General features: G+C 33.7%; 1 protein-coding gene across 1 annotated transcript; it reads right to left on the bottom strand.

Moving 5' to 3' along the window:
* Positions 1–309: 309 nt before the first annotated feature.
* On the bottom strand, positions 310–1,721 carry LOC120419519 (BTB/POZ domain-containing protein 6-like). Its single transcript, XM_039582228.2, has 2 exons — positions 1,562–1,721; positions 310–1,499 (listed from the first exon to the last, which is right to left on the bottom strand). Exon 2 carries the CDS (start codon positions 1,496–1,498, stop codon positions 374–376), a length of 1,125 nt encoding a protein of 374 aa, XP_039438162.1. The 5' UTR covers position 1,499; positions 1,562–1,721; the 3' UTR covers positions 310–373.
* Positions 1,722–13,844: the final 12,123 nt, after the last annotated feature.

Raw genomic sequence — 13,844 nt, forward strand, 5'->3', positions numbered from 1 at the left:
ACGGAGAAGTATGATTAATTGATTAAGGTATGCGCGACGCCACCGGCTTAAAATGCGTCGCTGAAAAGCGGACTTCAACGCGACGACGTGTGATGAACTAATTGAGGGTGGGGACGGCGAACCACAGGTGTATTTTGCACAACAATTAAAACAAAAATCGAACATAAGGTTAATAATCAAAAGATGAAATGAGATGAGATATTTTGAGATAAAAACAAAAAGAGTTGAGAAGAGATGAGAAGAGAGGAAAGAAAATATATTTTAAAAGACTCGAGATGATTCAACTATAAGTTGTAAAAAAAAAGAAAAGTCAAGACAAACGCATTTTTTTAAATTCATTCAACATTTTATTGCTATTTAATTTTTGTTCCATTTATTGTTTACTGTAAAGCATGTGAGCCAAGCAATTCTGCTTGATATCGGTTGTGTAAGTCAACATCATCAGCGTATTCCATGTGTTTCCAACAGGTTGAAAGTAATCTAGATGAAACATATCTGAGAGTGGCTCTACATCTCCATCCAAATGAACGACGATTTGATATCGTTTATCTTTTTGCAATGTTATCTTTTTGAAAAACATTTCAAATATATACAACTCTCCGTTCACTGGAACTGTCGTCTTCTCATCTAATTCATGATTGCCGTCTTCAGCTATGATTTTCACGTACAAATTAACTGCGTTTATGTTTTTGGATTTGGTTCCAATGAAAATTCCGAACCCGTACAAATTGAAACTCTCATAAACATCGACGAACATATCCGTCAAAATTTCATCAGCATAGCGAAACGCTGAAAATGCATACAATTTTTGACAAAGCAATTCCCGACCGCTTCGTCTCACAGCCAAATAGAAGAAATCCTTGGAAGCCGTTTGTCCGTTTTCGTTGCCCTCCAACCATCTTTGAGTGGCATTTTCCAGATGGTCTTCGAGGCAGTTGATCTTCGGACTGTCCAGTATCAACTTCAGCGAACTTTTCTCCATTTTCAGAAACCGTTCCTGCTCGAAACACTCCAACGGGTTGTCGCAAATCACGCGCAAACAGACGGTATTGATGTCGTCAAACTCGTACCGTCGATTGTCGTTGAAGATCTTCAGCACATTATCCTCCTTGATCTCACCCTCGATGTACTTGTCGCAAACATCGACCAGCTTGGACAGCAGGTACTTCTTGGCGGCATAGTACAGCTCCACGAAGATTTCATCGGTGAAATTAACCCTTTCGCAGTACATGAAGCGTAAAATCTCCAAAAATACCACCGGACTGATTTCCTTGACCGCGATCGGATTGTCGCGGCTGTTGCTGATGGCATCGTGGAACTGGCCGTTGAGTTGGGCGTACAGCACCTCGCTGGCCGTCGTGATTACGTTCTTGTGGGCAAACATTGGCTCGCCGGCTTCGCCCACCTTGAAGAACACGTCCGCGGTGTACTCGCTGTTGACCAGCTGCTCCAGGCGATCCTCCAGGCACAGATCGTACGCGAAGGGTTTCTGCGCCATCCTGTGGGGGGAAAGACATTGAAGCACAAAATTTAACGTGATGTTCTAGTGACAATCACGTACCTCAAACGATTATCAAAATAAAATCACCAACAGCGATCGACCTCGAACCGCTTTGACAATCTAAAGAAGACTCATAACTTAATTTGAAAACAATGTAACACAATGAAACGAGAGACGAGTGAAAACGGTCGGGATTGCTGAAGTGGCAGATTCGAGATAGTAGAAAAAGACAAACAAAACATACCCAGCTATACAGATAATGCTTCACTGAATTTTTGGTCATCAGTAACTTCAAAATTAAATGAAGAGCGCGATTTGTTAAATTAACCATATAAAATTTACTATTTTGTTATTTTTTCACCCATGATTGTGTCTAATGATCCTAATAAATCCTAATAAACCGAAAAGAACCTAATAAAAATAATTTTATGAAAAAAAAATCATCATAAGGGTTAGTGAATTTTAACGATTTCGCGGACAGCATGAGTTCGTGAAAAAAATAAATATTTTTTTATACAATTTGCTATTAATTGAATGCTAACCTAAAGAAGAAAAATAATCATCCAAATCCGAAAAAATCATCAAATTGTCCAAACTCCTAAGGGTAGGATGATTACAGTAAGCTGTTAGAAGGGTCTGATAATCCCGTTTAATGAGACAAATGTTATTAATCGCTATTTGGATTATTTTATTAACTTTTTTTTCGTAAACTTACTAAAATAAATAATTCTTTCATTCCATGTAAATACAATTTTAGTACTTAGGGACCTATGCACCTCCCCCCCTCCCCCTCGTGGTCAAAAACAAAACAAATCTTTTTTGTATGGGGCGTGAACAATCGCTGACCCCCCCCCCCCCCTCATAGGTGTCCACGTGGTTTATGGATGGTCCCTTATCATGTTTGTTATGAATTTTTGTTAATATTTTTTCATTGCATTTTTTTTTTAAGTTTATATCCCTCGAAACTGACCCAAAGTCCCGATTGGGGGGTAAAAAAACTTAACTATTGGAATGCCAAGCCATGGTTTTAACATTTCAATGTAAAAAGTGTTTTAATGTGATTTCTACACAAGTCCAGTTATTTTACAATCATTAATTTTCAAAATATCTAAAAAATTACATTTTTTTTGTTTTGCTCCAAAAACATTGGAATTTTACAAAAAAAAAACAAAATATTTTTTATTTTTTCGATTTTTTTCAAGTTTCTATTTAAATTAAGGTATTTGATTTGCACCCTGGATTAACGTACAAAGTGACTAAGCCTAATCAATGAAACCGTAATTCAAAACACAAAATTTCACGGAGCGTGAAAAATTCTAAAATAATTTATACAATCTTATGTAACACAACCGGAATGATTTGTGTATACTTGATTAAAAATATCCAGTTTTTACGAGGACCATCAATCAAATCATAGAATTTCATGAGAATTTCACGGGACAAAGAAAAAACTAACATATTTTAGAAAATTGCTGTTTTTTTGTTTATTAAAATATGATTTAGCCCATGTAATTCAAGCTTGAATAAACCGAGTTTGAATCATCAATTTTCATTTGAAATTATACCGTTCAATAGAATTGTAGAAAAAATCATTAAATAAATTTGCATGAGCCTAACTGCAATCTTGCTTTCCTCATTTTGAGAGCATTTGATGATTCCCATAACAAAACAAGTTGTTTTAGAGCAATTCCAGCTCAAATCGGGATTTTTTTTTGTTACTTTTGTACTCTACCCTCTCTGATTTCAATGAAACTTTGTAGACATGGTATCATAGGCCTATATAAGCCATTTTTGTGTACATGGAGCCAGTTGCACTCGAAAAACACATTTGAGATGGGCGTTAGTTATTTACATATTTTTGTATTTCGTTATTTAAAAATTACTGTAACTCGAAGCCGTTGCATCGTATCAAAAAGTGGTCAAAACAAACTTGTAGGAAATTAGACGGGCTTTCTAAAAAAAATACACTGAAATAAAAATATACGCCACTGCTATGAGATTTTTTTATTTTTAAGTTTAAAAGTTAAATTTTAAGGCGATGTCACGATTTTTTTTCGTTTTTTTTTTTTCATTTCAAATGTTACAAAAATACTCAAGAAAAATGCAGGATGGTATATCTCTCCTAAAAAAAGGTGCAGGTGGTTATGTTACACATGACCAGTATGACAAAGAACTTTGCAAGATGATTGTTGAAATTTCGATTAAAATGTCCGGTCCAAATTTCCCCATGATTCCCTTATAATTAACGTTCTATCGAAAGTTACCAAGATGCGGGAATGTTTTTGTAAGGCTGTTGCAAGCAATCGGCGGCAGTGAAGGAAATTTGAACAGCAGACATTAAAACTGCCCTTTACAGGGCTCTAATTGATTACGAGATAGTTATTCTAAATTTCCAGAAAAAGATTTTCGCAGCGGCCCAAAAAAAATGTGCATCGCAGTAATCTATTCATTACTTCCTGCCTAAAAAGCAATTTATTTTAACTGCTTAACTTCAGATAATGGCCAAATGCAACTTTTTATGTCCAGTATCAAAAATCATAAAGTTTGATACCCATATTGCCCCAACTCTTACGGTTTGGCAAATGTCCCCCCCATCGGAACATCCCCGGGGCCTCCGGCAACTTCGGATTGTGGCCACTTCTGCCGAAATGTCTAATTTCTTATCCAGTATCAAAAATCATAAAGTTTGATACCCATATTGCCTCAACTCTTACGGTCCGGCAAATGTCCCCTCTCCGGAACATCCCCGTGGCCTCCGGCCACTCCAGTCCAGGTGGTGGCCAGTTCCAATGATCGACTCCCGCGACTGGCATGTCTTAGCTGGTCCTTGCCTCCAGGCCGTCTGCTACCGGGCCAACAAGCCATCTACTTCTGATGTGTTCTCGTCGACGTCCAGCAATAGAATGAATTTTCGGGACCGATCGAGCCGCGTTTTGTTGCCTCGTCGACGATCCGAAAATTATGAGGTAGAGTGGGGGTGATTTTAGATACATCAATCTCACGTCTCTCGATTGACTGATTGGGAAACGTTCGTTCATCCAACCAGCGTGCACAAAAAAGAGGGGAAATTTGCCGAGAGGGGAATTCGTCACGTAACGTTTTCGCTTCGCGAAAATTTTGGAATGACACCACGTATAGAAACCTTAGGACAAAGTTCTTTGTCAAAATACAAAAATCATTTACTAAAACTGATTTTTTAAGTGATCTAAAAGTCAAAATTTTTAAAACCCGGTAGTGGGAATCGATTCCCCAGACAATTTTACATAATGTCTCCATATTGACCATTGTTCTATGCCCAATCCTAGTGATGTTACAGCGGGTTTAACAATAAATATGGTGAAATATAGGGTTTTCGGTGGTTTTTGGCAATTTCTTTATGACAGACTTGATTTTTCAGTCTCGTAAATATTTTTACCGGAAAGCTCGTCCAATTTCCCATAAGTTTGTCCTTTAAAACATTTTAATTTGGCTCGTTTTAATATTTACGTAAGCTTATTTACTATACAGGTTTCTACCACACTTAAAAAATATTCTTTTTTGAGTTATGAGCAATGTAATTTAGCTTATATCTGTAAGCCCATTCATCCAATTGAAAGGCTGTCAAAGACAAACTTACGGGAAATTAGACGAGCTTTCCGGTAAAAATATTTACAAGACACCAAAAAACCTATTTTTTCAACATTTTTATTTTCAAACCCGCTGAATCGATCCTTCAAATCCACAAGATTTCGTGAAAATTATGGAAATTTCACGAATTTCTAGCTGTCCGCGAAATCGTGAAAATTCACTATCCCTACTAATAATTATTATTTATTTTCAGCCAACTTTCGTAAATTAATAAGAAAAGTCGATTCGATATAATAGCATTAAAATACTTAATTTAGGCTTGGGGCACATACGTCACATTTTTAAAATAACCATGATGACTTAGAACAATAGTATCCACTTGTATAACTTTGGATAATCGAAACACAATTGTTTCGATGTCTTATTTTAAACTCTAAATATTGACGACCGCGATAATACCCGTATTTTTCTTTTAAATCCTTAGGTTTTGAACTTTTCCGAAAACACTATATCGATCAGAAAATCTCGTTCCGAGTATCTTTGTCGTAAAACATTTCAATTTCGTATAGACAAAATTGATAAAATTAAAAAAGAAACTAGTCAACAATGAAAAGGTGCTGCTTTACTCAACTATTATGCGAAACAAAAGTAAGGTCAGTTTACAAGTTTATCTGCGCAAACAAAATAAAACTAAATTAGAGCACTTTTTGGCTCGAAAAGAGATTCGTTAGGCTCCTCCAGAGTAACGATGTCCAGATGTATAAATTGCCCTCAATAAATTACGTGGCGCTGCTGTTTGCTGCTAGGCCAAATGGGTTGATATAGTAAAGCACCCCCTCTCCCCCATTCAGGATTGCAAAAATATGCATTTAGTGCCAGTTGAATGTGAAGTCAAATGGTAGAAAACATAAATAAATAAATCGATTAGATAAAGTCAATTTAGAGAGATTAATGTGAATTTGCATAGCAAATGAATAACACTTTCGCTCTGGCTGTGGGCTCTGAAATGTGATTTTTTTTTGCTTCATAGTTTAATAAGATTGGAGGACCGAACCGGCGGCGTTGACGACGTCAGTCTGTGATGATGGTTATCTTTAGTTGCCTCAATTTATTGAGTCCGTGAGATGTTTTGGTGCGCAATTGAATTAATTTGAGGTTGAATGGTTCAAACAGTTCCTGGGCAATTTTCCTTGTAAGCACCATATCTAAATAATTATACACACCACTTTTCAGTTTTGCGCTTCTGATACAGTTTTGCTGTAGAACTCTAAAGTGTTTGCTCTAGTAAGGTAATCGCTTAAGTTATAATCCCATAAAATTCCGCGACATATCGTCGGCATATTCACCTATTTATATTATCGTAATTTATGGAGAGCAAATTGCGCCATTCATTCGAAGGCAGCGCAGCATCTCGTTGGAAAAAGAGCGTTGCAGGCAAGTTCCGCGAAACTAATGCTGTGCTCTTCCATAAACTAGCCATTAGTAGAGTGCACTAAATTGACAGGCCAGCTCTGCCAGTCGGCAAGCTGACTGCATGGGGACAGAACGTATGTGCGGGGGCCCTTAGAAAATCAGGCAGGCAGATCGTCGTCGAGGTGCGATTTATGTTCAACAAGAATTACACGTAATTCTAGTTCAAGGACTGCCGGTTTTCGACTGGGAGAAACGTCTCGCCGAGAGGTGATGGAAAATGATCGGGGTTGAAAGAGAAATTAATTGTGTGAGGAGTTTTTAGCTTAGATTTTTTTTTTCAAATTTTACTGAATATTTATCTATAAATCTGGAGTGGCCAAATTTTTTGTCAGTGAGACTGATTAAAATTTTTGAAGTGCTATGAAGGCCATTTAAAACAACTATTTATTAGAGAATGAATGAATGAAAAATTCTTATACCCGCCGGCGGCTTGGTCCAGTTCACAGGTGTTCGCTTGATCAAACAGATCGTCATCTTATGTTCAGTAATCTGTACACCAACGTACATATGTTTTTTTGTACGAATTTTGTTGTTACTAATACCAGTGCTTAAATCAAATGAAATTTCCAATCCCCCCAAAGCAACGGAAATTTGTAACAGGTGTAGGGACACATCACACAGACGCCCTTGTTTAAAAGTAGATATTTATTAGAGTGTAACTAAAATGACTTTTTGGCGGGCATTCAGGGGCTGGTTCCGGTGGGCGTAGTGAGCCCAAATCCCAAATATGAGCTTGATTGGACGTAACAGGAGCTGGCGCTCAGCCGTTCAATTTTAAATGGGATTTAACCAGTTAAAATACATTTTATCAAAAATGTCTTTTTTGAGGCACTTTGGCCAACAATACGTTTACCAAAAACATCACTTGCGCATGTTTTGGTATATATGCTAGGATGCTCAAAATTTCCATGTTATAAATAACAAAACATGTGCAAGGATCTGGCCTACACGTCAGTGATGTTTTTGTTAAACGCGTTGGTAGCCAAAATGCCTCAAAAATATACATTTTTGAAAATAAATTATTTTTACTGGTAAATCCCATTTAAAATTAAAGGGCGGAGCGCCTGCTCCTGTTACGTCCAATCAAGCTCAAATTTGGGATTTGGGCTCAGTACGCCCACCGGAACCAGCCCCTGAATGCCCGCCAAAAAGTCATTTTTGTTACATCCTAATATTTATACACCATATTCTTTTTTTTAAGTCACCTTCTTTTAAACGATTCTCAATTTACGCAACTTGTTTTAAGTCCATGACTTAAATCGTGAATATGATTTAAATTAAGAATCTTTGGGATTTCGTAATATTTCGGATAGTTTTCAAAATGTATCAATTGTTATTAAAACAAGTAAGCATAGTTTTGAAACATCTGGGATGTTCTAGTCCATCCGAAACTTCCGGGAATTTTGAGCAAGAGGTTTACCAAAAATACAAGTCGAAACTTCAAGATTTTGACTACGGATCCAACCCAGACTACTTCAGTGATCACATGCTCCTTGGTCAAAAACTGCCAACCTCTTGCTTGTTACGGCGGTAGACCAACAGATCTTAGTTCTAGGGAGTCCTTGGATGACTCAGGACATCCAAACACATCCCAACACATCAGCCAAGTAGTCTACCATACTCACTAGAGCTATGCGGGTATGTTCCGGGCTCAAAACCGTAGACCTCTTGCTTGTTACGGCGGTAGACCCACCGGTATTAGCTCTAAGCAGTTTTTGGATGACCCAGATCATCACAATAAGTTGTTACAACAATGCACTGTAGCCTACCACACTCACTGAAGCAGTCTCGGTAAGATTCGTAGTCAACATCTTGATGTTTCAACTTGTATTTTTGGTAAGCCCCTTGCTCAAAATTCCCGAACGAATCGGATGGACTAGAACATCCCAGATGTTTCAAAACTTTGCTTACATGTTTTAATTACATAAACTAAACAAAATAAAATTGAAACATTTTGAAAACTCTCCGAAAAATTACGAATTCCCAAAGATTCTTAATTTAAGTCATATTCTCGATTTATGTTATGTATTATTTTTTTAAACGATTCTCGATTTAAACACCCACATTTCGTTGTGTAAATCAAGAATATGATGTACTTTTTTCGTTAAGTTTAAATACAGTACAGTTGTTTTCCAATTAATAATTTCCACAAAATCTTGGTTTGAAAGATTTGCGTGAAACTTTGTCTTAAGGGGTAGCTTTTGTCCCTGATCACGAATCCGAGGTCCGTTTTTTGATATCTAGTGACGGAGGGGCGGTACAAACACGAGTTATCGCGAATTTTCGGAAAAAGTTTTGAAAAGGTTACTTTTTGCGTTTCTCTTTGTTTCGTCGTCCGTGTCTGTCGCGGGTGAAGGCTGATACGCAGATGGGAAGGAAAGCAAAACTCCATACAAAAAAAAACGCCCAAGAAACGGTCAAGGAAAGGGTCACGAAAAGATTTTTCTTAAGTGGTACGCAGCTGAAAAGTAACAGAAACGGAAAGATTGCCTTTGACGTTTCTTCGCGCGGTGCTTGTTTTAATATGTTTTGATGAAAAAATCAAAGAATTGTAATTTTTCTTTTTGAATGCGACTGATAATTACAAACGTTTTAATAATTTTGTATTGGAGATAATAATATTTAAAATTCCCGCCGAATCTCAAAAAGCAGAATATTGAAACTAAAAGGAAAGATTTAGTTTCGGTCGAAATGGAGTAAAAAAAGAAGTTGTCTTTATAGATGTCGGCCATCGTGTCACCAACAATTTATTGCTAGTACCAACCAGCTACCTCTGGATTATGAGTCCCCTGCACTGTCCGATTTATCCACACTCGCGGGACCAAAATGAAGTAAATCAGAGTGAAATTAAACTTGACAATAATCATACAAATATATATGTTCTTACTGAAAATACAATAATAATCTGAAATTTTGAAATCCAACCAAACAACAAATTCAAAAATGTGAAAAAAACAAACATTTCAGAAATTTAAAATAACATTTTAAATATATAATAATAATAAAGAAAATTTCAACAAAAATCTGAAATTTGGAAAATCAAAATTAAAAATATGCAGAATTGAATAATAATTTTAATTTTTAACGTTTTTATGAATTCCATAGATCAAAAATGTTAAAATTCGAAACGAATGTACAAGTCGAAATTCCAAAAGTTTTAAAAATCGGAAATATAGAAATTCGTAAATACAAATTTACGAAAACCTCGAAATTATAACAATCAATAACTCTATTTCTTCCAAAATTAAAAAATGTAGAATGAAAATTTAAGAATAAAAAAATTAAAAAAATTAAGAAATTCAAAAAATGTAAAAATTTAGAAATAAAAAAAATTTAAAATTTAAGAATTAAAAAAATTTAAAATTTTAGAAGTTAGGAATTTAGGAATTTAGGAATTTAGGAATTTAAGAATTTAAGAATTTAAGAATTTAAGAATTTAAGAATTTAAGAATTTAAGAATTTAAGAATTTAAGAATTTAAGAATTTAAGAATTTAAGAATTTAAGAATTTAAGAATTTAAGAATTTGAGAATTTAAGAATTTAAGAATTTAAGAATTTAAGAATTTAAGAATTTAAGAATTTAAGAATTTAAGAATTTAAGAATTTAAGAATTTAAGAATTTAAGAATTTAAGAATTTAAGAATTTAAGAATTTAAGAATTTAAGAATTTAAGAATTTAAGAATTTAAGAATTTAAGAATTTAAGAATTTAAGAATTTAAGAATTTAAGAATTTAAGAATTTAAGAATTTAAGAATTTAAGAATTTAAGAATTTAAGAATTTAAGAATTTAAGAATTTAAGAATTTAAGAATTTAAGAATTTAAGAATTTAAGAATTTAAGAATTAAAGAATTTAAGAATTTAAGAATTTAAGAATTTAAGAATTTAAGAATTTAAGAATTTAAGAATTTAAGAATTTAAGAATTTAAGAATTTAAGAATTTAAGAATTTAAGAATTTAAGAATTTAAGAATTTAAGAATTTGAGAATTTAAGAATTTAAGAATTTAAGAATTTAAGAATTTAAGAATTTAAGAATTTAAGAATTTAAGAATTTAAGAATTTAAGAATTTAAGAATTTAAGAATTTAAGAATTTAAGAATTTAAGAACTTAAGAATTTAAGAACTTAAGAATTTAAGAATTTAAGGATTTAAAAATTTAATAATTCCAGAAAAAAAAAATTAAACATTTGTACCAGCCGTATTTTATAACTTCAAAATTTCATAACTCCCTAATTTCCTAGTTTCCGAATTTCCTTATTTCCTAATTTCCATACTTCCAAAATTCCTGATTTCTTAACTTCCTAACTTCCTAAACTCCTAATTTCCTAGTTTCCTAATTTCCTAACTTCCTAATTTCCTGATTTCCTAATTTCCTAACTTCTTAATTTACTAACTCCCTAACTTCTTAATTTCCTAATTTCATAGTTTCCTGATATCCTAATTTCCCAATTTCCTAACTTCCTAACTTCCACACTTCCTTATATTCTTATTCCTAACTTCCTTATTTCCTAATTTCCAAATTTCCTAACTTCCTAATTTCCTAATTTCCTAATTTCCTAACTTCCTAATTTCCTAACATATTATTTTCCTAATTTCACGATTTTCTAATTTCTGAATTTCCTATTTCCATTATTTCATAATTTCCTAATTTCCTAGCTTTCTAATTTCTTAACATATTAATTTCATAATTTCTTAACTTCCTAACTTCCTAAACTCCTAATTTCCTAGTTTCCTAATTTCCTCATTTCCTAATTTCCTAATTTCCTAACTTCCTAACTCCCTAACATCCTAATTTCCTTACATATTAATTTTCTAATTTCTAAATTTCCTTGTTTCATAATTTCATAATTTTCTTATTTTCTTTATTTTACTAATTTGCTAATATCATAATCTCCAAATTTCCTAATTCCCTTGTTTCCTAATTTCCTAATTTTTTAATTTCCTTATTTCATAATTACATATTTTTTTAATTTCAGTTTTTCTTGTTTTAGAATTTAAGAATTTCTAAATTTGCTTTTATTTATTGATTTCTTTATTTTGTTTATAATTGTTGTTAAAAGTTTTAGAATAAACATTTTTAATCTATTTAATTTAAAGTTTTGAATATTTTTAATCTTTTTATTTTTTCCTCGAAAGAACCTCAAGCGCGCACACCGTCAATCGCGCTCATACCGAACTTTCAACTTTTCTTAGGGGGGTCACGAAAAGAACACGCAACATTTCTTGACCGCGTTCCTTCCGATCAGCATACCGTACTTGACGATGAACGGCCATGGCTTGGCCATGGCCATGATCGACGACGACCAACTTTTTCAACTTTTTTTTCGTAGAATCGCGATAACTCGTGATGTTTATTAGCAAACCCCTTATGTTTATATATCAAATTGTTTGTAATTGTCTTATTACACTCTAAAAAATAACCCTACAAAGTCAGAAAAACACGAAATTTTAAAATGAAAATTTTTGTTCTAAATGAAAAAATGATCATTCTGGGTCAATGTAGATTCGAAAAGTACATTAAATTTCCCTTAACCCTCTACAACCCAACCCCGCCTTTGGACGGGCTTCGATTTAAAAAATCGCCAAAAATCCATTTTTCAACCAATTTTTGATCATTTAAAAAGCATTGGAAAGAAGAACTCTTAAAATTTTAGAAAATTTATGGGTTGGAAGTTTTACTTGTTTTATGTGACTTCGCCAATGTTTTTAAAATGTCATTTTTTTAGTGGTCAACTTTGGCTGTGTTTTTACTGACATTTCCTATACTTTAAGTAAAAAGAAGTGTGCAGTAATTTTTCTATTGTCCCAGACTATGCCTCTACGCATTTATTCACAATTTGAATCATAATGGTGCCATTTTATAGCAGAAAATGTGAAAAACATGCAAAAAATTGAAAAAGTTACTGTAAAAACATGAAAATTAGATAGGCAAAATGATAGGAGGTGGTAGAATAGGCCAAATACTACCGAAAACAAACATAAACTTAACAAGATAAATGCAAATTAAAATACTAAAATTGAAACAAGAAAAAGATAAAACAAGAGAAGTAAAGTTTTTCGTAGAAAAAAAGTTGCTCAAAATTACTTCCTGAACACGGGAAAAATAAAAATATTCGAAAAAAAATATGGGCTGTAGAGGGTTAAAATGATGTGTGCTATCTTGTGACATAGACCATTTTGGTCGAAAATGAGTTTATGATGACGTTTTGCTATACTTAACAAACACTACAAGATGCTTTAACCCGATTTTGGAAACTCGCTTCCGTTTTCCGGATATCGCAATACACACTTGTGACATAGACCATTTTATCATCAAAATGATCGTGCACACTTGGGACACGTCATACATGTTGTTGGAAAATGTGGAATTTTTTTCTTGTTTTTCACAAATTTATGTTGACACACATTTTCTGAAGGCAATGCAATCTTTTGTTTTTGAAAATATACTGATTAAGTCGGTTAAACTATTGATTTAAGTCAATTTTAGTTTGTATGGAAATTCTGTGCACACTTGTGACACGTAGTACAATTTTACTTTCGAAACATACTTGTGACACGTGCTTTTCAGATTTTTGATTACATAATTTACTGTATCTTTTAACTGGTGTAACCAAATAAGTTGAAACTTGCTTCAAAAAGTTTGGCTCTACCATTCATAGTTTTGAAAAAAAATATCATCAAACTTTAAAAATCGATACCTCGAAAAGTACTAAATGGTCGTTGTCACAAGATAGCACACAGCTGACGATGTTCCAAAAATTTTACAGTTAAGTAATGGAAAACTGCAGAGTTTTTTTAAACTTTTTCAGTGTTTTTTTCGATGAATAATACGTTTTTTCGGAATTCTGAGTACGCCATCAAATCGGGCGTACAATTTTACATAAAAGTCCCTTTGACACTAAATTTCTATCTCATCACCGTGTCAGGCTGAAAATGATTGAAAAACACCTCTTTTTTCGCATGCTCAAAAATTAAAGGGGTCGTACCGCCCCTCCGTCACTAGATATCAAAAAACGGACCTCGGATTCGTGATCAGGGACAAAAGTTACCCCTAAGGACAAAGTTTCACGCAAATCTTAGAGGAGTCGGGGCCACTGCTGTGTGAATTGGCGCAGAATGACCCATACCAAAGGTACCTAAACAAACGTTTGCATATAAACGTATAACAGCCCTGCTAGTTTACTAAGTTGAATGTAGATAACCACACTAAGTTATGTACTTTTTCTACACAACTTATCTAATCTAAGCAACTTAACTAAGTTAAGTGATTGTAGATAGCCCATGATATTCGTACACCACTTCA

Source organism: Culex pipiens, chromosome 3 (genome assembly GCF_016801865.2).
Source record: "Culex pipiens pallens isolate TS chromosome 3, TS_CPP_V2, whole genome shotgun sequence".
NCBI classification, from domain to species: Eukaryota; Metazoa; Arthropoda; class Insecta; order Diptera; family Culicidae; genus Culex; species Culex pipiens.